This window comes from Strix aluco, chromosome 17, assembly GCF_031877795.1.
Source record: "Strix aluco isolate bStrAlu1 chromosome 17, bStrAlu1.hap1, whole genome shotgun sequence".
NCBI classification, from domain to species: domain Eukaryota; kingdom Metazoa; phylum Chordata; class Aves; order Strigiformes; family Strigidae; genus Strix; species Strix aluco.
The window spans coordinates 1,621,753-1,644,924 of NC_133947.1; the positions used below are offsets into that span (position 1 = coordinate 1,621,753).

General features: G+C 39.9%; 1 protein-coding gene across 6 annotated transcripts in view; it reads left to right on the top strand.

Annotated features, from left to right (window-relative positions):
• Positions 1–2,562: 2,562 nt before the first annotated feature.
• RTEL1 (regulator of telomere elongation helicase 1) overlaps positions 2,563–23,172 on the top strand; it is a 50,657-nt gene continuing 30,047 nt past the window's right edge. For 4 of the 6 annotated variants that reach the window (XR_012625589.1, XM_074843617.1, XM_074843619.1 and 1 more), the window contains exons 1-18: positions 2,563–2,608; positions 2,972–3,089; positions 4,243–4,441; positions 4,808–4,901; positions 5,834–5,915; positions 6,521–6,581; positions 6,825–6,900; positions 7,621–7,705; positions 8,833–8,898; positions 10,723–10,876; positions 11,236–11,274; positions 11,905–11,983; positions 12,655–12,752; positions 14,029–14,084; positions 17,566–17,640; positions 18,548–18,629; positions 22,535–22,667; positions 22,827–22,940. Coding sequence is in view for 5 of the 6 variants with exons in the window: in XM_074843617.1 (XP_074699718.1) it covers positions 2,988–3,089; positions 4,243–4,441; positions 4,808–4,901; positions 5,834–5,915; positions 6,521–6,581; positions 6,825–6,900; positions 7,621–7,705; positions 8,833–8,898; positions 10,723–10,876; positions 11,236–11,274; positions 11,905–11,983; positions 12,655–12,752; positions 14,029–14,084; positions 17,566–17,640; positions 18,548–18,629; positions 22,535–22,667; positions 22,827–22,940 (1,595 nt within the window). In the remaining variant the exon portion in view is untranslated. Of the gene's footprint in view, positions 2,609–2,877; positions 2,888–2,971; positions 3,090–4,242; positions 4,442–4,807; positions 4,902–5,833; positions 5,916–5,943; positions 6,032–6,520; positions 6,582–6,824; positions 6,901–7,620; positions 7,706–8,832; positions 8,899–10,722; positions 10,877–11,235; positions 11,275–11,904; positions 11,984–12,654; positions 12,753–14,028; positions 14,085–17,565; positions 17,641–18,547; positions 18,630–22,534; positions 22,668–22,826; positions 22,941–23,172 lie in introns of those variants that run through there. The other 2 variants (XM_074843618.1, XM_074843621.1) reach the window with 2 other exon arrangements.

A 23,172-nucleotide genomic window follows, 5' to 3' on the forward strand; every position in this document is an offset into this window, starting at 1 on the left:
GCTCCTCAAACTCTTTTGTCCCATTCCTCAAGACTCTGGCTTGTCTGGGAAGAGAAATCCTGCCTCGGCGGCCTCTGAACAAGAATGATGATTGTTCACTTTGTATTTCTGTACCGCAGCAGCTTTCTGCTTGCCGGGTTCTCTGCAGCTCGGTTCAGTCACTCACACATCCACTTCCCCACAGAGTTTAAGGATCACCTTTTCCATTTTTTTTCCCTTGAAGGCACCACTTCAAATGAAAAAAGGTTCATTCAAGATCTTCACCATCCACTAACGAGCGAGCAGTGGAGATGCCCTGGTTCCTGCTGTCTGGGTAGCACGTAGATGCCGTTACGGGTGTTACTTTCATATAATCCTCTGTGCCGCTCTGACAAATTTTTTAAACCTCTCCTCTTCTCCCTCATTCTCCCTCTCCAAACTCTTGCCTTGTAAGAACTCGGGGTTTATCCGAGGGAGCCAAACACCAGAATGACAATCCAGGCCTAAGACAAATGCCTGCCTTTATCATGTCTGTATCCCGACATAAACAGACGCCGTAGCTTCAGTAAACCTTCACAATTCTTTTGCAATCTTAACAAAAAATAAATTTTTCTCTTTAAACTTAAAAAATTTTGTTTCCTCTGCTCTCAGTTTTAAGAGGAAACCGGTGTAGCAATGCTGAAGAGAGACTCGCCAGTGCTGGCACTGCAGCCTTGGTCAAGTAAGGTAAATGGTGCAGAGGAACCACCCTCCAGAAGGATGAAGCGCGCAGCCGGCGCTGACTCATGTTTGCCGCTGGACACCAGCGCATCTGCTGACTCACACTCCTTTTGGGCTTTGGTAACCTTCCAGCTCTTCTCTCTCGGAAGGTAACACTGCTTCAATCAGCATCACTTAAATAAGTTAAAACAATCTGATTTGATCACTACTGATATTCTTCTTCAATGCAGGAAAGACAGATTTACAGGAAATAATGGTAATGACAGTATTGCACCTATTTATGATGAGTTTTAAACCTTTATTCTCCATTATAAAGACCTTATCCCACGCTCTCATTTTACAGTCTTTACAAAGTAATTTCTTTTGCAGCTTAATTCTGCGTAACTGGTATCAAGTCAGAGAGCTCACCATCAGAGACACGAACAAAATCAGTTGTTCTACTTTGCGTGAAGTGCCATGAAGATCTGAAGGTGTAACTCAATGCTCTCTAGCCCATTTGCTACAGTTAAAGGCAGTTTACAATACAAGCAAGTTCAGCTCAAGGAGTTTAAAGGCAACGCCCATAATCTCCCCTAATTTAACACCTGGAATACACAGAATGTACCAGAAGTTTGAGAACAGATTATGTAATATACTCGAGTTTAAGGTGTGTTCCTTTTAATAGTTATTTTTCTTTAAATATTAGAACACTTCTACATACAAACAAGCTGTGCAGCTTGCTAGGAATAAATGCATTTTAGTTAAAATAAACCAAGCCATATCCCATTCTACATCTACACAGTAACCATCTAACAGCATGAGATGCAGCAATGAAGTACAGAGAGATGCATGTAAAATATTTTCTTCCTACCTTCTCCTCATATAACTGCATAAAGCATGGGTTTGCAAAACCCAAACCCTATATACCATTTATTAAAACTCTTGCATGGTTCCCTAGTCTTAGAAACTGAGTAATCCATCAGTCCCGAGCTGCTCAGAGTTTACTACAGTCACACACATGTGGAACCAACCCTCAGCCTGAGCAACCAAAACGCCGACGCAGCCATTCCTGGCCACGGATACACTGACAGGGAACTGAAGGCTGAAAGAATCGTGCTGAAGCAAAGCAGGGAACAAAGGAGCAGCACATTCACCCCTAACAATAGACACCCGTCAGAATTCATTACTGTTCTTAATGCAGAAGCTACAAGGCTCAACATAATGACACACAAACCCTCATATCTTAAATGCAGGGATTTTTAACAAAGAATCCTGTAGTAGTCTGCCTTCTCCTAAATGCAGCACCACTGAAGGGTGGCAGACGTGCAGCACAAAGCACAGCAGCGCACTGGACACCAGTTCTGGTCAAGGGCATCGCTTATCCCACGGCTCCCCTGCGAGGTTCATGAAGGGGAGAAACGCCCGTCCCGGGCGGCCCTTGCCCGGGAGCACTCACATGCTCCAGGGGAACCAAACAGGGCTGAGAAGGTTTAGTAATGTGGCTGCTTTGCTACTTTTCGCAAATAGCCGATCTTCTGCCTCTTCGTGTCCAAGCCTTGGGCTCTGCCAAGGGATCTTCCAGCTGAACCACCCAGCCCCTCTCCCCAGGCCCGGGTCCCGCTTCCCTCCAGGCCCGACAGGGCCCAAACCCCACCGGACTTGGTCCCCTCCTGCCCGGGGCCCCTCGGGCCTCCACAGCAGCTCACAGGAGACGGCATCAGACCCCCCCACCCTCAGCTTCGCTGGCTCTCCGCCCCCCGGCGCGCAGGGCCCAGCCCAGGCCCCACCGCCACGGCTAGGCCCCGCCGCTGCCCCGCCCCGTTGCCTGGGCAACGCCGCAGCTCTCGCGAGAGTTCCTGACGGAAGTGACGTAACGCTTGTGCGCGGGCACGTGATATAGGCGCGGGGATTCCGAACGGCGGGGCGGGAGGTGAGGGGCGTCTGTCGCCATGTTGTCTGTATTTCCATGGCAACTGCTGCTGGGCCGCACCGGAGCGGGCGGGGGGTCCCGGGCAGGCGGGCCAGGCCGCACCGGAGTGGAGGGGGGTGGTGTGTGTGTGGTTTTAGGCCATGGGCCGGGTCCCGGGTACCCGTGAGCCTCCTGCCCGGGTTGCGGTGCGGGTCGGCTGGTAGCGTCCGGTCCCGAAATATGAGGCGAAATTCGGGCCTTTCAGCATTTCATCGCGCAGATGAACCTGCCCCGGTTCCGGTTCGTCGCTCTACATGACACCGGCGGTACGGCCCTCTCCTGGCGTGGCGGCAGGGTAAATCGCGGGCCTGCTCTCCGTTGCAGGTACTTGACGGGAAACATGCCCAAGATAACGCTGAACGGCATCACGGTGGATTTCCCCTTCCAGCCCTACGAGTGCCAGGAAGCCTACATGGCCAAGGTGCTCGAGTGTCTGCAGAAGGTGAGTCCCCCCCTGCCCGAGCCATTTTGGTTCATTTATTGCGTTTTATTTTTAACTAATAAAGGACTTCTCTAAAAGTAGGTTGTCTCAATTCAAGTTTACTTTTTGTTCTCTGTATCCTGCCTTTTTCAAGTCTTCTCTGACCTTCTTTTACTTGTATTTTTTTTTATTATATAGCTATTAAGAACCCAGAAGCGTGCAGTTGGTGGTCAGTAGAAATGTAGATAGGATGTTTTTGCCTCACTTGAGAAAAGAGAGAGAAGCTGAGCAAGTTGTCCTTGTGTTTGTGCGCTCTGCCCTTAGCTATCTGGGGTTTGGTTTTGTTTTGTTAGTCCTTAGACTTTTAGTGTAATTCTTCATTTTATCTACGATAGGATAATCAAATAAGAAGAAGTTTTTTATAATAGTTATCTTTGTTCTGGAGTTGGTTAACAGGTCTTCACGGTCCCTGATTTTCTGGGAGATCAGACAAGCCTGTGGTGGAAGCTTTGGCTTTCCACGTGGCTCAGCATTCCTCCATGTCATGGGCAATGGCTTGGTTCCTCCTTGTTTTAAAGTAAAAGTAAAAAAGTAAAGTAAGCCTATCATATATATATATATAAATTCTTTTCATACACTTGAGCATGAATTGTCACAGCGGTGCAAGCTCAGCTGCTAGTTCTTCTGCAACTTGTAGTATTGTTGTGCACTTTAAAATTGTAACATCCAGGAGGATAAGGTGTTAGAAGCAGTTACAAAATTTTCTGCCTAAACTATGATGTGGGATATAGTCTCAGTCCAGAAGGAAACTAGCAGTCTCTAATCTAAGAGTCACTTTCTGCAATAACTTTTAATATTTTCATGTACTTTTTGCTGAAATGTGATGCACTCTAGTTGCTCTAAGAGTGGAGAATTCCTCTGCTAAATAAATGGTAATAGCTGACTCTGGGTTTTAGATTGACCCTCAAGAAGTTGATTAGAGGGGTCCTGCATGTTGTGCATTTATAACAACCTCACGTGAGGTATATGCGTGTTTCTGTCATATGGTAGAGTTTACCAGGTTGTGATTATTTTTTTATTGAGGAAATGCAGTACTGCCCAAAGACCTGTTCTAGTTGAATCTCCAAATTGCTCACTTTTTCCCTTTCCTAAATTTTATTTCTCTTCAATAAAGAAGGTAAATGGCATTTTGGAGAGCCCTACAGGCACAGGAAAGACCCTCTGCCTGCTGTGTTCCACTCTGGCTTGGCGGGAACACTTTAAAGATACTATCTCAGCCCGCAAAATCGCACAGCGTATGAATGGAGTGGAACTCTTTCCTGAGAGACCCATGTCATCCTGGGGCAACGCTGCCACCGACGCCGATATCCCAAGTAAGTACTGTGGGTTTTATGCTCAGGAGGGGTGATACAGGAACACTAATGAACACTTGCTTTTATCTATCTTTTGTAATAAGTATGTAACCATAAAAGTCATGGAGCCATTGTTCAGCAGCCAAAGCACAGTTTCACCATTTTGTAGATTTTACAGGTGTTTTGCATATTGTAAATTTTTCTTAGAACATTAGAAACTCATTTAGCTCATTTTGTGAGTGTGTGAACAGTTAGATGACAACATTTCTTGCTGTCTCTACAAGGCAAACTGTTACCATAGTACCAGCTGGGAAAGGAGGCTAATAATATCTCTAGTTCTTTCCATGCTAATAATGTTTTTCTGCTTTTTTCTCCTCTGTTCGGCAGCTTATTACACCGACATTCCTAAAATAATTTATGCCTCCAGAACTCACTCACAACTTACACAGGTCATTAACGAATTAAAGAACACAGTCTACAGGTAAATATGATTTAGGTTAATGTTCCTATTCAAAGAAAAGGTAGAGAAACCTGGGTGATTCAGTTGTTGTTTGAATTTATGTGGATGAATGTATAAAAAAAATTATATCCAGTGAAATGTAGTTCTCTTAATGTGCATGTATAGAACCTGGATTTCTTTGTTACTGCGTTTGGGGTTTTTTCATACTTCACAGCTTCTCTTATCTCCTCTGATCATAGGATTTCCTGAATTTGGTCTGGTTTTGGTTCTTTGCTTCATGCATTTACTTCTAAAATTATCTTTTTTCTTTTTTTTTTTTCCCTGGAGTATTTCTTTAAGGCAGTGGGAAGCCATTGCAAAGTTGAATTCCTTAGGCTGATGTAAATCTATGAGGAACTTTGTGGTTTTGCTATACTGTTGTCTGTGATGGTTTTCAGCTGTTGATGTGGCAGTGTGTTGCCTGAGCTCTTTGAACAAGCAGTAGTAATTTGTTTATATCTTTCTTGTAAAGATACAGCCTTGTAATAAGCAAAAAAATGTATTGCAGATGTTTGGAGTGCATCGGTTCTTGCCATAACCTTTCTCTAAAAATCACAGCCAGCTTGGAGTAGCTTGTGATAGATGACAGAACCCAGTTTGTTTGGCTGAACTGTCATAACAGAACCCAGATCTTACAGTGGATGGTGTAAGCTGCTACTCACTACCTCCTGCTGTAAACTGCTGCTTATTACCACCCACTGCTACCAGGAGAAACGCAGTACCATGAAGTCAAATAACATATATAGCTGTTACAGACTGACTTACTGTTTCTGATTCCGACCCTTAGTTTGGGCTCATCTGTTTCTCCTGAACCTTTTCCTTTTGATATATTATACCCAACCCAGGCATGTACAACCATGTTCTTCTTTCTTGCTTTATTTTTAACATCAGTTTTGTGTATTCTCTTTGAACAGGCCAAAAGTATGTGTGTTGGGTTCCAGAGAGCAGCTTTGCATCAATCCTGAAGTGAAGCGACAGGAGAACAGCCACACGCAGGTGCGAACAGAGCCTTGAAAGCGTGCACAGTGACAACATGGAGGGTCTTTGTTTTGGTGGATGGCATGTAATCCTTAACTCTGACCTTGTTTAACTACTGGAGGCTGTAGGGAAAGGTAGTAGTTCTAAATGTGTTTCAGGGAACTTTTAATTTCTAGTTGTGTCAGTGCAAAACTTAATTCTGAGTCTCTGGTAGCGTTTTCCATCCAGAGAAGGATGTCATTGTGTAGGACATGAAAGTTAATAGTTTGCAGTTAACTTTCTGATCTGCCACTTAAGTGTTTTTCAAGAGCAAAAATAATTTCAAAATAGTGCTGCAGTGATTGATTTACCTGTTATGTTTATGAGTAATATCAAGTATTACTGTTTTGAAAATTAGTGGCAAAATATAACTAAATTTCCTCTGAGCATCTGAGTGTTCTGTGCTGCATAAGAGATGAACTTTTATGGTGGACAGAAGTGCACATGATTTTGAAACTGAAGAACTGTGATTAGCACTTTTTCATTAGCTGGTGTCACAGAAAACTAATAGCTCTTCACCCTTTAATACACTTTTCAGTGCTTGTGCTGTGCTACTCTTGGCTAAAATATGCTCTGTTTTACAGATCTACATGTGCCGAATGAAAGTGATGGCTCGTGCTTGTCACTTCTATAACAATGTGGAAGGTGAGTTTGGCTGTGGAAGTAAAACCCTGTTTTTGGGGGAGGGAGAGATTTGCTAGGCAGGTAGAGAAGTTTGGAAGAGTTGGCAGAATCTGCCTGTGCATCCACGTGTGTTGTTTTGCTCTGTGTTAATGTCTTTTCAAGAATGAAATGCTAGGAAGGGGATGAGCATGATTATCAGGGTAGTGACAAATCTTTGTGTGATGCCTTTACCTAAGCTCGTGGTTGTAATGTAATTTTTCGCAGAAAAGAGTACAGAGAAAGAACTGATTGAATCGATCATGGATATCGAAGACTTGGTTAAAAATGGAAACAAGCACAGGTAAGTTATCCCCTCTGATCTTCCTCCCCCTTCCTTGTGAAAATAGCAAAAACTATTTCTCTGCTCATTTTTATTAATACCTTGGTATGAACTTGACATACACCGAAGTAGCAGAATGATGATGAGAGCCAAGTGGAGTGGCTAAATGTGTTGCAGAGACAGCTTCCAACAAACTCATGTGCACACTAAAGCCTTAACTTCTGTCACTGCAGTTTTCATCATACATCAATTTATTTCAGTCCTTACTGGCGTAAAGACTGAATCAGGTGGGAGTCAGGCTCACCAGTGGTTTATTTCTCACTTGAGCAGGGGCTACCAACATCATCTGATGTGACAAATGATATTGCAGGTTTGTTTCAGATCTAAGAGGATGAGGTGACTGCTTTGTTGAGATACAATAGCCTAGTCCATCACTCAATTCTAGCCTAAAGGGGCGAAATGATAATGCAGTAATGAATGCCACTCTTTCTCCTTTAATTTTTTTTGTTCTTTGTTTTGTTGAGCTGCACAGCTGGGTATTATTTTCTACACTTCTTTTTACTTGTCTTCTGTGAAGAGAGCTAACCATCTGCCCTAAAATTACAAGTGTCAGTTTCAACTCCTTAAGAAATTGATTAGAAACACTTGAGAGTATGAAACATAGTACATGAATGTTGAGTGCACTCTTAATATTTCTGCAAGTATTACTTTATAATTTGTACTACTTTTTCTTTTAAACAGAGCTTGTCCTTATTATCTCTCTCGAAGCCTGAAGCAGCAAGCAGATATTATTTTTATGCCTTACAACTATTTATTAGACTCAAAGGTAACATACACCTTTGCTTCTAAATGCCATTGTTCTTCTATTTATCTTTTATTGGCTTTTGGTGGATAAGCTGTAAAAAACTGATGGCTAGCAAGTGAATGCATTTTGTGGTATACTTCAAAGCTAATCAAAACCCAGTTCAAATTCAGAACCATAGAGGATGCCGTTTTGTGGGGTTTTTTTCTCCATAAAGTTCCTTCTCACACTTAAGAAATATTTTCTTTTTTGTTTGAGGTCTTGCTATTTTTCTAGAATTAGCTTTGCAGAATGTGATGCCCTTGTTGTTTGGTGATATTCACCTCCTGAATACAAATCTTCAGTCACATATTGTGCAGTATTTTTGCATTTTTGACTCAGAATTTCTGGAGTTCTAGAATAAGGAAACTTTTTCAGTAGAGATTGGACACCTCTCTTGGAAATAATTGCTGGCTTTTTAAAAAAAAAAAAAGCTGTTGCAATAAGTTGTCCATATTTCATGGATAGGAAATGAAACCTTTGAAAACTCTGAGGAAACAAATCTGCTGGCATCTTTATGCAACTTGAAGTAATTAATGAATTGCAGTAAAGGCCAGATTACATTCCACTGCTACAAAAGGTAAAACAACCAAATGTTTAATAAATTAAAAAAGAAAATTTAAAAAAATCTCTGACCACCTTAAGCAAAGAAGCATTCTGAAAAGAAGTTATGTGATCTGGTACTGTTAGGGGTGTTTTCAGAGCATCCGCTTCTTGCAGAGAAGCCTGAATTTGTAAAAACAAGGCAAATCCTCCTGCTTCACACCCCACTCCTCCCGGATCCCTGTTGGCAAAAACAGTGACTGAAATGAATTCTGATAAACTTGTGCATCCTAGTATGGTACATCTGTTTTCTTCTTTATTACAGTGTTAGGTGTAACCTCTGTAGACTTCTACATGATGCATTTTAGCACCTTCATTTCCAGAGAAAATGATTCTGTGGTTTCTATATTGGGTAGCCACAGTGGTTACTTACTGTATGTAAAAATAAATCAAAATACATGAAAACCCAAATCTGTCTCATGAGCCAATTTCTCAGTCAATCAGATCTGTATTTCTGTATTTCTTGGTGGCCTTTTTGTCCATTCCCTCTTTCTCTTCTTTGTCTTTAGAGCCGGAGAGCGCACAACTTGGACCTGAAGGGGACTGTGGTAATACTTGACGAAGCTCACAACGTGGTAAGTTGTTTCTGGTCTGCTGCCATTTTTCAAACTTCATCCAAAGAGAAAAATGGACCCATGCCCTATTACAGTCTGTAAAATCTGTGCTCAGCTATTTCAGTTGTTAAGGTTCATTGTCATGAATGTTTCTTGTTTCTGTGACAGTTAAAGCTTTGTAGTTCAATAACAGTTCTTTGATACTACTGTGATTTTCTACAAGGTGATAGATTCTTCCTGAAGGGTGGATCTCCAAATTGATGAGGGTGCTCGTTTTTTTGTTGGGAGAGTTCTCTTCCAGGTTGTAAGAAATCATGAAGGATCTATTCTTGAAGCTCAGCCGCATCAGCTGTCCAAGTGCAGGAGATGGCAAACGTGACTCTTGTAATATTTCCAAGTCTTCACTCATAGAGGGGAAAAAAAGAAAAAAAAAAAGTGCTCCATTATGAGATCATCCTCTTAGTTGGCTCGAAACTGCAGCCCTTTGCCTAAATAATGAAATTCAAAGGAACAATTGAAATATGTCCCTTTTTTCTGCCACGTGAACAACCTCCCAGAGGGATTTCTGCTGAACAGCTGCAAAGTTTATTTTCTGCTTGTGTGTTCTTTCAGTAAACAGGCCACTGGAGGGTGTGTTGTGTTGGACTAGGGATGGTCGCAGTGTTGTGTCCAGAATGGGCTGCTTTCATCAGATTGAAAAATGTGTGGAAATCCAGTCACAGTTTCTTGTGTGTTTTTTTTTTACCCTTTATAGTGTTTAAAATTATGAATTGATGCCTGCATGCAGCAATTAACCAGAACAGCTATTTCTACAGCTATGAGGACTACTCATTTTGCAATAGTTCTCCCATGGTACTGCTCTTTCCAGATTTACATGTGGAAACTTAGTAATTACTCCGAAATAAAATTAACTTCTGATGAGATTTCTTATGTATGCAACATTTTTTTCTTTATAACTTATTTCTTCACAGCTATTGCAGTCAGATTTTTGTGTGGGTTAGTCCTTACTATTTCTGTTCATTCCTCAGGGAAAATGATTCTTTTCGTGAATGAAAAATTTGTGACAAAACAAATATGTGACTTATTTTTCAAGGTCATAGAGTTTTGTCAAAGTTATCATTTGCTGAGTGTTCAAACCATTACACTTTTTTTAAACAGGAAGTTAGTATGTTTCCTTCTGTGTCTATATTTGTTCTGGCATACATCTTGGCCCAAATTTTACATTTGAATGATACGCATTTTACTGTGGTTTTCTTGTGTTGTTTTTTTTTTTCATGGCCCCCCCCTTCCTTTTTTTCTCCATGCCCCCATCTCTGCAAGGTCATGAGGGGCAAGGACCATGTCTTCATATGAGCGGATATAGGGATATGAGTATTTCTTGAGAACATGAGAGGGACCAGGAAATAGCTCTTTCGAAGGACAAACTGATTATCTCACTAAAAAATTTGCTACTTGGACGGTTTGTTATCAGACAGCAAGTTTTGGCAACTGTGTGGGAGAAACAAAAGGATGTCAGGAAAAATCTATTAGCGGCAGCACTGAGAACACAGAGGAGGTGACACCTGTTAAGAACAAAAGGGATCTTGATTATCACGGTGGTTTGCTACTAGATGGGAATGGTAGAATGTTGACATTGTGGAAGAGGCAGAATTTGTTCTACTTTTCAGAAAATAAGGATCCTAATAATAGTCAAAGTCTTTGTGTGTTCACAAAATGTCCTGGCCTGAGCTGGAGATCAGAAATGAGATCAAGCCTGGTCATCTGGTCTTTTATCATCTATGAAACTGCCTGAGCAAACAGCACACTGAGCAGTCCAAGTAACGCTTCCATCCCTTGATATTTTAGGAGAAGTTGTGTGAAGAATCATCTTCTTTTGACTTGACACCCTACGATCTGGCTTCAGCAATGGATGCTGTAAATCTCGTACTGGAAGAACAAGCCAAAGTAGTTCAACAGAATGAAATAAATGCTGAATTCAACATGGAGTTGGCCAGTTCAGGTGTGTGACAACTACAAACCACTGTTTCACTGGGATTATAGGGTGCCGCTACCAAGAACTGGAAAAGAAGTTTTCCAACCAGTTTCTAGAAAATTTACTCTCATTAATAGATAAATTATTGTTCGTTAGTAATCACTGCCAGACAAATATGATTTGGCCAAACATATTGGCTGAACAGATTTGGCCAAATCAATGTGACATGAGGGGTCATGAAAGAAAACAGTGGGTGAAATACAGAAGACTTCTTTCCACATACACAGTTCTAGCCTTCATATCTGTAATTTTTGGAAAGACATAAAGAAACTAGGAATGAAACAGATATGAAACATCCTCTTTGAAATCTTTCCTTTCTTCAACAGGACTGAACATGGAACTTGAAGATATAGCAAAGATCAAGAGTAAGGTTATTTTTTGTGTTGTTGAAAATTGACGTTGAAACAGTTTCAGAAGGTCAACAACTATAAATAGGGTTCATGCAGCATTTCTGTAGGTGTTGCTCATAACTGAGAAATTCTTAGAAATTTAAGTTGTCTCTCTGGAATGTTTAGTTACATTTTTTTCCCAGGAAGATGACAGATTTGGCAGATGAATGTGTTGCTTCCTCCTTTTCTAGAAGTTCCCTTGTTTTCTAACCATGTCAGTGTGCTGAAATTATATTAATTGCATCATTCTGCTGTAAGAACATGATACATAAAGTTAATAGAAAGACCTTGAGATGTCTCCTGTTTACAAAGCATTTCCAAGAACAGCTTTTCCTGTCTGTAGAGAAGAGTTTAACATTTTGCTGTCAACTTAAGCTTCATCTAAGAAATGAGGTCATAGAAGTTCTTGAAGTTGAATATTTAGAGGTAATATCTAGGAAATTGGTTTTGATCATTTTGATTTGTTTACAGAATCAAGAGAACAGCTAGGTTGCTGTCTTTGATAACAGCCTTTGTAATAAAGTAGGTTTGAAAAAGAGGCTTAGATGTGTCCCAGAAATAAGTTTCTGTGAACCCTAACTTTTTTCCCTCTTGGTTCTCTTAAAGAAATTCTTCTTCAGCTTGAAAGTGCTATTGATGCAGTGGAGCTGCCACCAAATGATAGTGGAGTCACCAAACAGGGAAGGTGAATTTATTTTTAATTTGTTTACATATTAAAAGCACAGCAAATTCTAGACCCATGTGAAACTGTCAGCTGTTAGGGTTGGTAGTACTATTCTAATTTCTGAGAATAGTATTTATTCAAGGTTTTGGGTTTCCTTAAATCTCCTTTCTGTAGTAATCATTATTTCTGGTGGAATTCCCTTTTAAAGTGTTTCAAGAGTGGGAAAGCCTATGCTGTGTGTCTGTCTGCCGGCTATTCTGAACTGGAAGAAGCTCCTCACTGTGCTGCTTTCAGTTTTGTGTTGTGATATAAACAGAGGTACTAGTGCTGCAGGGATTTGGTTTGAGGTATCTCAGAGCTCTGTAAGTCTATTTCTAAGCTAATGCATAGTGTATGCTTTTAAAAACCCATGGAAATTGCATGCAAATCAGTTTCTAAATTAATACGTACTGTATGTTGTAGACTAATCATGGAAAATGTGAAGGATGAGGTCAGTATGCATTCTGTCATGGCAATATTGTCTGCTGTCTTTGTAACTAAATAGTCCCTGTAAATTTTTCTTTCTGATGGAGATAAGAACATGTTTTGCTACTAGGTGGTGAAATTTTTGTTATAAAAGAGTAACAGTAACTGTGTCCATGTGGTTATTTACAGTATTTACCCACTTGTGCTTTTTATTTGTTAAATTGCAGCTACATCTTTGATCTGTTTGCAGAGGCCCAAATAACATTCCAGACCAAATCCTCACTCTTGGAGTCATTAGAGCAGATTTTACAGTTTCTTTCAGGCCGTAAGTGTAAATTTATTAGTTGTTTCACTCAGACTTTTCTGTGTAATGGAAGTAATTGGAAGTTTGCATTGTCTGGGGAGAGGAGGAGAAAAGCTTCTTTGTTCATGTTTAGATTATAAAGCTTTTAAAAGTCAAACTCTGACCCTGAGGACCTGTGTCTTTTAAGACTTGCTGTGAGGTCCTCTGCTGGGAAACGTGTCTTATGTCTGTTCGTGCACCAGAACTAGTTTTAAGAACCACTTTGTGTCAAAACCTGTGTACCAACATATGTGTGTACACACATGTGCGTACATAGATGATTTTTGCACACAGCACTATTTTTCTCCAAAACCAGAAGGGTTGTGGGGTGGAGCCTGCTGACATTTTGCTGATGAGGCTTTTAGTGTCTTGAGTTCTTCCCTGGCCATGGAGATATGAAAAAAGAATGTTGGGAATCACATAATGTGGGGTTTTTCTGCTTGATTTAGCAAGCTTCTATTCTACTGTCTATCAGCATCTTGTTCTTAATTTGTCCTTCTGCAAAGAAAAATCTTCTACATGTGCTAAGAGAATGATTTAGTTAGTTCTTACTGGCAGACTCTTCAGCAGAAGCACTGAAGAGAGCGAGCCCCCTCCATGGAGACTAGAATCGAGACTGTCAGTTCTGCATCCTTTGAGAACACATCTCTCCTGCCTTTTTTTTTTCCCCCCCAGAATCTTTCTCCTTTTAGGCTGTTTGCCCTCTGGCTTAACAGGTGCATCTATTGATCACTTCTGTGGTCAAATTCTCATCATCAGTGTCTTTCAGATGTTCTTCTAACTGCTCCTCTGTAGTCACTGATTTAAGCATACTAGAAGCTTGGAAGTGACTGTAAATGCTATTTATAGCTACAGTAAAGGTTAGTTTTCTCTCTGCATACCTGGGTAGTCAGTTTTCTTTTTTTCATGAGGCTAATATTGTGTGAACTTTTGAAAAAGTAACCAAACAGTTTAAGCTTATCTTTGTTTTAATTATCTCCTTTCCAATTTGTAATGTAGAGGAGCCTTAAGAAGTTTATGTAACTGTCTCAGATGACAGCTTCCGAATGCAGCAGGGACATGGAACATCCTTTGGAATGCCAGTTTTATGTTTCTCCTTGGATCTTGAATAATGATGAAAAACTTGAAATGATTTATTTGTTTCAGATAATATTTTTGAGTCATTGTTTTCAGAGTGTTGTGCTGTTCAGGTAAGATATGGGTATAAACAAATGGATGTTTATTTGTGTTGTAAAAGTAACCATGTTATTCTCTCTAGGCACTGGGATATTTGTCAATACATCTGGACTGCATAAGCTCTCGGATATTATCCAGGTAAATATCACTATTTCTATATATGTCTAAAGGAGAGAAGATTTAATTTCAAAAATGTGGAAGGACATTGGATCTATTTTATTCTTGATTGTACGTACACTTGTGCAGTGATGGAAGTCTGTGGGGTTTTGAGGAGAAAGCTGCTGCCTAATGCAATGGTCTACTTGGATTGTTTTACCCCGGTCATTCTTTTACAGTTTTGATGTCCCTTTTTGGAGATACTCGATTGAAATTTGTCCGGTTTTAGCCTCCACCAGGTGGAGCTGGGTTATTGAGCTGTTTACTTTCTAGCAGCATGTTTGGGAATGAGACCTTCTCATAAAATAACAGGACAGGCTATGGAAAAAAAGTGAAAGAAATATAATTTAACTGTCCTTTTTTTCATTTAACTATTAAATTAAGAGATCTGTAAAATAAAAATCTTCTTAGTGCCACAGGATCTGAATGTGACACTTGTGGGTATCCATATGGTGCTGTCAGTCCTCTCCCTGCTGTGCACTTGCAAAACATTGATTATGAAAAATCTGGGTCCCATAAAATTAGAAGGTGCAGTGAGCCAGTGGCCTGAAACTCAATTTCTAGCCTCCCTCTGAAGTTGACCCAAGCTCTAATATTATTGAGTGATACTTGAAAAGAAGGTAATGTTTGGACAGTTTGAAGTTCAAACAAAACAGCATCTTAGCCATAGTGTTATGTATTAGAAAATCTGCTGGTGTTTGGGATTAAGTTCACTACATTCCCAGAATTTGATGATTTCTGAGCATTGTCTTGGCCCGAGTTACTGGGTGTCAGGTTGAATTAGACCTTTTCCTGACAGTAAAATAAGACCTTTGCTTCCCAAGTACTTGTGGTTTTTTGGATCAAAAAGATGTCTTCCCCCACATCCCTAGTAGGTGGGTGACATTTTAATATGTGTTAATACTTGCTTTTCTGTCTTGGTTTAATAATTATTTTTTTAATATTAAAAATTACAATTCAGCCACTGATGCAAGAAATCCCATGACGTGAGTCTTTTGTGGCTGGCAGTCTCTTTGTAGTTCTCTGGTTTTGTTCTACTCGGTGGTAGCCTGCCTAATAGATGAGCTGTCAGACTTCTTCAGAAATCCTTAATGTCATAGGTCTGTCTTCTGGAAAATGTGCTCCTTACAAGTGTAATCTTACGTTTATAGGAAGGAGAGGAGCATCAAAAAAGCTGCTAAATAATGGACACACAGGCAGGAGGGGAGTAAAGTCTGTAAGAGCAAAAAGGAGGAAAAACACAGCGATTTATTTAATCTGAAAAGTTAATTACTTCTGTGTCCGGCTCTGCCTTTGGCTGCAACAAATGAATTCTTTCTTTTCTGTCTGGGTGTGGTACCAACTATGTGCTTCAGTTTTCCGTTTTTGCTGAAGGATTTCTAACAGCCTCACTTACGTTTCCCTTTACCTGAGGTTATTACTGTTTATACGTTTTAGAGTCCCTTTAAACTACGAGGGATTAAATCATCTAGATTTGAATTTAGCCATATTCTCTAAAAGTCCTATCCTGATTCTTGGATTTTATTTATTTGAATGACATGGCTCAGGTCTATTTTGTTATATGTAGCAAAACCTACTGACAACATTCAGGTTGTCTTCCTGCTGATTGCTGGAAAATGTTGCAAAGAGGTGTGAATTGTTCAGTATTGTTGCTTTTCACCTAAGAATTTACTTGCTATCTTAGCTTAATTGTAAATCTTCTCCTTCTAGAACTGTAATTTAATAGAAACGGATAATCTTTATAATTTAAAATTTCCTAAAAAACATTATCAGATGCTTGTAGGAGAACAGTGAGGTCAGGTTAACACAGTAACTCCTATAGGTGATTTGTTTTTCTTACTAAGTAAGACTTTCTGTGCTGGCTTTGTCTCGTGGTAGTGTATGAAGCCCCGTTATGCAGGTGGAGAGCAGCCTACGTGTCCAGAAGGACCCCACAGAATAGTGCCCTGTCTCAATCTACAAACAAATGTATTCAAACTTAGTGGACCTCATGATACAGACAAGTTATCTAGCTGTATTTCGAATGGCTCTGGTAGGTTTTTAACACTGAATTTGTCAATACTTGTGTGTGTTTGCAGTGGCATACACAGTATTTCTTTTTTATAGCAGTGGTTCAACAAAACCTTGTCTGTATGTTCTGATTCAGTAGTAGCAATTTGTGTACACTGATAGCAGAGTGATTGCTGGAAGGTGAGTGTCACTGCTCTGTGGGGCAGGTGAGGTATGCTTAACTGAGATTAGTTTCCCAGGGTTGCAAAGCTGAGAGATGAGAAGATTCAGAAGTAGAAGCCAGGTCTCCTGATCCCAGCGACCGGAGCCCACAGATCAGTGTGTGCTGCAGGACTGGGGATAACTGTCTGTGTGCTGCTTTAACCTGGGGATAAGATGAAAGGTGACTCCAATTGGAAGAGCAGTCTTTTGCTGAAAGCTAAGATCCCTCTGCTGGTGCTGCTGAGGACACACACAGTGCTGAGGACAGTTATTGCAGATCATCTGCCACATGATAGTCTGTTACCTTAAGATATTTTTAAGTAGGACTAGGTCAGTCTTCCTAGGTTAAACACAGTGCTTTTTTGTTACAGAGCCTTGTCTTCAAGACTTAATTTATAACCAGCTTGTTTTTATTAGCAACAAATTTTTTTCTTCCCTAGTAAGAACACTTACTAAAATCTTTTTTTGTACACCCTGTTACTTTTCAGAAGATAGTGTTTCCAGGAATTGTGCTGTTTTTGACTGGTGGAGAACATCTTTATTGTTGTAACCAGCTGATATTTTTATGAGCTTGGATAATTCCTTTTAAATGCCTGGAGAAATTTTGTTTAGAAAAATTAACAGAGGTTATAAATATTTGAGAACCACAGCTGTTTTCATTGAAGCTGCACTTGGAATGTCATATGTTTGAAAGAGCATCACCCCACCCTTAGTCATAGGACATCACATACAGGAAAGGGGAAGAAGCGTAACTGTGTGGAAGAGTTGGTGTAAGCTTTTGATTTAATATATAGACAACTAGATATGATTACAACTTGATTTTCTTTGTAAGCAGAGTATTAATAGCGTAGGGTATCACGGCTGAAACTTTAAGGGAATTCAAAAAGTTCTTTTACACTCAGTTGTGACTCTGATCTCATGAACATGTAGTGTGTTTATGTTCATCCACAGCCAGGAGTCATGAACAGTGTGAAGAATAATACTGCAATTTGTGTAGTTTGAACATATTTAGATACTGGCTTGCCCTTTTTGGAACAACGAGAAAGTCATCACAGGAATTACCTGTAAAAAAAGAAAAAAAAAAAAAGTATTAAATATTCTCTATCTTGATTTCATAACAGGAGCAAGGAGATATAGTTAAGGTTATCACAGCAGTAACTTTTGTAGAGATACTTCACAGTGCAAAGATCCCTTAGGGATTTTGCTGGAAACAGTTGTTAAATCTTTGCATTTGTTTACATGCATCTTCCAGACAGTATTCAACATCGATCCTCCAGAAGGCACAACGGGTTTCATTCCACGTCAGTCGATATCTAAATATTATAAGGTATGGGATGCTTTGTGTTCTACATTTTTCCTTGCTGGCATTTAATGTCTGTGCTTAGTGTATCCAAGACTCAGAATGATGTGGATAATATAGCAAATGATGATGTTGATTACAGGCAGGATATGTAAGTTTTCCAGAAAAAAAAAACAAAACAAACAAACCAAAAAAAACCCCAACAAAAACCCTTCCCCCAACAATGAAACAAGCAAGCAAACCAAAAAAACCCCACCAAAGGAACTGTGGTTTAAGTTCCAAGGAATAAAGGGAACTACACGGTAATTTTTAAAGAAACTCTAAAATTAAATTAGGAAAGAGCAGTAAAAATGAATCACTGGAAAGTTTGATACTGCATAGCATGTAAGAATTGATGTGTTCTTCCGATAATCTGTTCTCTTGACTTCAGTTTAGCCTATTACAAGTACAGTAGAGCCGCTGAACCTCCCCCCCAAAGTCCTTATCATTTATTTAGCATTTGGGACTTATGGGCTGTGATGCTGTAATGAATTTTAGGAACAGATTTTTTTTTTTAGATAAAAGGTAACTTTCATATTAAGTTTAAGACTTGATACTCTTTTTGTTGCCAAATGAAGCAAATCTTTCTAACACAATATTATTTTTCTAGTCTGGGTGTTTTATTCTGGTGGACAGTACCCAAATAATTGGGTTCTTTGTTTCTGCTCAGGGCAGCCCGTGAAAAGCTGCTCCCATAAACTGACTCAAAATGGCTGGTTAAATGGTGATATACCTCTTTGCTCGTTGTTAGATATGTTATGAAAGACTGAATACAACCTTACTAACACTATAAAAGTGACTAACTATCCTTAATATGGGTTAGCTTTTTTGAGGGCTGAAGTGCAAGCTCAGTTCTGTAGCCATCTCTAGAAATGTTTCTGCTACTTTCCTTCAGGTACACATTCATCTGGATAACAGTAATCAGAAGAAGAAACAAAGGACAGATCTCTGGAATTCATCGTCTGCAAAAAAACAAGGTACAGGACTTGGTCTTGGGGAGGCTCATGCAAAAGCTGGATTGAAAACTACTCAGCTGCTTTCTGATTCAAATAAGAGAAAACAATTGAAGACATCCCAATCTGTGTTACTTCACATTTGTGAACAGGGAGTCCTCTGGCAAAATCTAGAATGTCACTGTAGGATTTTGAGTGAAATGCCACTTGTGTTACCTTAAATGACTTTGAGGAATGAAGGGCTGAACAGAGTAACTCCATGAAGACATGTTCCAGATCTGTCTATACGCAAAAAAAATTTTTAAACCCAGCTGGCACAGTAGTGTTCCTCAAAGAGCTGGAAAGTCTTAAGTGCGTGATTAGTATGCCTTGTTGCCATGGTCCAAGTTAAAACCATCGGTAGATGTGCGATTGGGAAAGATATTTTTTTCCTCCACTCAGCAGAGAACCAGTGGGTGGTTTGGTTGTAGCATTATTTTTTTTGGCCATCTTCTGTAAGATGAAGAGACTCGGAGCGTTAGTCTTGTCCCAGAGCTCTGGTTCTCTAGAACAGGGTAGCTTTGGACCTTGAAATAGGATTGTTTGAGGGTGTTCCTTTGCACTTCCTTGTTTCCAAGTACAGCTGCTTGTATCCACAACGGAGTCAAGGGTGTTGTTTTCACTTTTATAGTTACTTCTAAAGGGGAGGTGAGGTAAGCAATCTCAGTATAAAACCTTCTTGTACCAGTGCTGCTTTGTGCATTGCTGGATTTCTTCTAGTGCAGTTATTTCAGTGAAAGAAAATCGATCTCCATTATGGAATGGTTGCTTACATTGGTGTAGAGAAGATCTTCAGACCAGCCCAAGAATGGGAAACCCTCCTTCAGGATTGACAGTGAGGTTTATGAAATGTTGTGTTATCCTCATATCAGCTATATTTCTCTCTATAACTGTGTTGTGTTAAACACAGAATTAGTGTTGCTAAGGCTGTGATTATCTTTTACAAGAAGGAGATTCATGTATAGATATGATACTGAAAATGTGTGCCAAAGTATTGTAATAGTAAATTCCATGAAAGTTCTTAATCTCTGTTGAAATTACACATAGATGGTGGAGGACTTGTTATGGGTTGGCTCATTCTAAAGCTCTGTAGTGAAGGCTCATGTGATGTGCCAGAGAAATAACACTTGAGACTGAATTCTTAGCCAGAAAATGCCATGCCAGGTAACAGCCTCAGGGCACTGTTACCTTCTCTGACTTTTTTTTGAGCAACTTCCTAAGTTCTCCAGGGCATGTTGTCACTTATTGATAGTTTCAGCCTCAGCTATGCTCTTCAGTCCTCCTTGCTCAGCTGAGACTTCTCCCTCTCCTTGTCTTTCTCCTCCCACCTGTTTTGTTCCTTATGTATGCTCTGCAGAGCTTGGTATCTGGAATTACCTCAGTATAACCGAGCTTCAAAATAGCATATTTAGAAGAAAAGGAACTTGCCTTCTGAATCAAAGGCTTTGTTGGACTTGAACATTCATTCTTTCTGATATTTTAAGTGATTTTTTTTTTAATACATACAATTAGGTGGAAACCAAAATATTTTCTGATTAGAGAAGACAAATGCAGATCCCTTTACCCAAGCCTTCTTAATAGAATACTCTCCAAGGACCTTTGTAAATGCTTTGCCTCATAACTGTCTTCTTAATTACTCAGTTACATGCTCTTGAGAGTGTATGTTTCACAGAAATCCTTTTCTTAAGGAAAAACGTAACAAAGAATGAGTTTCCATGAATTTTGTGGTTTTGCAGATAATGTCCCCTTAAGTGTTTCCACAAAGTAAGTTCTTTTCTGTTTATGAACAGTAGCATGCTGTTTGTTTTCCTGAGATATTGCTCAATTGGAGTTTGAAGTTACAGGAATAACTCTAAGTAGATTTTGTTAAATATGTGTGCAGGAAAAGACTAATAGGAACACTTAGATTTATTGCATAATTTGGAAGATTGATATACAGAAACAGTACAAAGCAGCTGCAGATTTCTGTGATTTAGTAGACACACACTGATAAAAACAGTCTTTGCAAGTACCTGTGCAACAAGACTGGCAGTTTGTTGAGACCTGCACTATGTGCAAACCTAGCAGAGGCCAGACAAGACTGATCAAGTCTCCAGTTTCCTGGAGTGGTATAGCAGATTGTATAGAAATAATGCAAACCTTTTAAGAATAGCTGTTTTCAAAGGATTTTGTAGAAATTATTCAGTCAAGCATAATTCTCTATAAACTGTAATTAGTGAGAAGTAGCATAGCTTGGGATAGCTGATGAGATCACTGCCCTAGCTGTGTTCTGTGCACAGATGCCATTTGTGAATGCAATATTGAACTGTTGCAGTTTTATGTTAAGATAAAATGCTTCTTGCTTCGCTGTAAATCACCGTGTTGTAAACTACTAGCAAACCATTTCTTCATGGATTATCTGTCCTTGTCCCAGGAATGGAAAAAGCTGTGGCAGACATCTGTGTAAGATCCAACAGTTCCTGCTGATGAATGGGACCTTTAAAATAGGTTTCATATCGCTCAGCCTGAAGACATAATTGCAGAACACCAGGCTAAAAACGTACTACAACTCCAGCCCCTCCAGGAGCTGGGCAGCAGGTGCCTGGCAGCCATCCTGCAGGGTTACAGAGAGGGTCTGTCAAACTGAGCGAGGAAAATACGAGTGGTTGGGCTTCTTCCCTCCTAGGCCATCCCATGTCAGCACAGTTTGCTTCTAGCAGAATTTCTTAGACTCCTTTGGCACTTCTGTAAGTGACTTTGCTCTTGGCTGTAGGTACTTGCTGGCCTGTCCATATACACATCCTAACTGTAGTTTGCACCAATTCTAAGTGTGAATTACAGAAATACAGAATTTGCTAAATTTTGGAATGGGATTCTCCTAGAATCTGGACGTTGTCTGGATGATTTGCCCAAATGAGATGGAAAAATTTAAGCTTAAAATAAATGTTCTCTTGTAATTCTAAGCAGTAAGTGACTCACTGGGCACATATTACTGGGGATTTCCTGAAACGGTTTAGCTCCTTTTTGGAAATACAGTCTTTGAATGAAGTGTGCCCATTTAAAAGACATGGATGCTAGATTTTAGGTTTTTTTTAATGAAACTAATCACGCAAAACAGAATCAAAAGCTAATGCTTTATTTGGATGCTCTTGTTCTTGACTTCGATTATTTCATTCTCTTGTTCCTTTGACTGTCTGAAAAGCTGATGTGAAGTTTTCGGCAAGACCAGTAGTGGTACAACTATAAGCTGAGTAATGAAGGAAATAACTAATGTGATTTACTAATTTTTCTTGATATCCTTTCTGTTGATAATTTATAGTATGCCAGACTTTGTGTCATGCACATTGTATATCCACATCCATGAAAGATCTGAACAGAAGTTGAAAGGTTTGGTAGTTGTCTGTGGGAAAACGAAAAGTTTAGCTGAGAGATTTATAGCCATTGGAGATTCCCAATGGAGAAGGGGTTGTTCTCTTTTCAAGTAAGAGCAGGGATGGAGATTTTTTTAGTTGTTTGTCCTTCATCCCAGTATTGTGCAGTTCTTCTGCCATGCTTCCCCTTCCAGTTGTCCTTAAAGCAGGAAGTGAATCAGTGGATGGAGGACTGAGTAGTTTTATCTGCTCAATCTGCCTGTTACTTGCTGACAAAAAGATCTGATGCTCTGTCTTTTCTAGAACCATCTTTTGATTAAAAATATAATTTACTTAAGGTGCGAGGGAGCAATGACATTTTAAACTCTATTTTGAATGGCCATAGTAATTAAATCTGGGAAGGACCAAAGCAGAACGTACCATACATCTGGAATTTTACCTCCAGATGCTGGCTGGTTTACTCTCAGAAGTTCAGATGCAGTGTGCTATATGCTAGTCATACTCTAATTTTTCTTGGTGTTTTCTTTTTGTTTGATATAGGAAAGACCTTAAGCTATTGGTGTTTCAGCCCTGGGCACAGCATGCATGAGCTTGTTCGACAGGGAGTCAGGACAATTATCCTCACAAGTGGGACCCTCTCCCCCCTCTCATCATTTACAATGGAAATGCAGATGTAAGTGCCTGGATGTGTGAACAGTAACGTTACTGAAAATGCACAATCTGCTCTTGTGGTTTTAGGTTTTATCTCGGGATTTTCGAGTGTTCTGGAGTGGTAACCAGTAGGGAATTGTATAACAAGTATGACTGGGATCTTGCTTTTGTGTTTCTTCAGCCCTTTTCCTGTTTGCTTGGAGAATCCTCATGTTATTGATAAACACCAGCTCTGGGTTGGGATCATTCCGAAGGGGCCTGATGGAGCTGTACTTACTTCTACCTATGAAAGAAGGTAATGAACTACCAGGTGGGATTCTGCTTTGAAGTCTTGGGTCCTGACATTTTGGGTTCTGTTTACAGGAGAGTGCTAGAAGAATAAGTGGTCTTTGTAGTTCTGTTCTTGGATAAACACTGTGCTGAATAACAACACTCTTTAACCACTACTGTTAAAAATTTAGAACTGTAGGGCTGGAAGGGGTCAAAACAGATAGCAAGGAAGGTCAAAACTTGGTTTTGTTGTATAG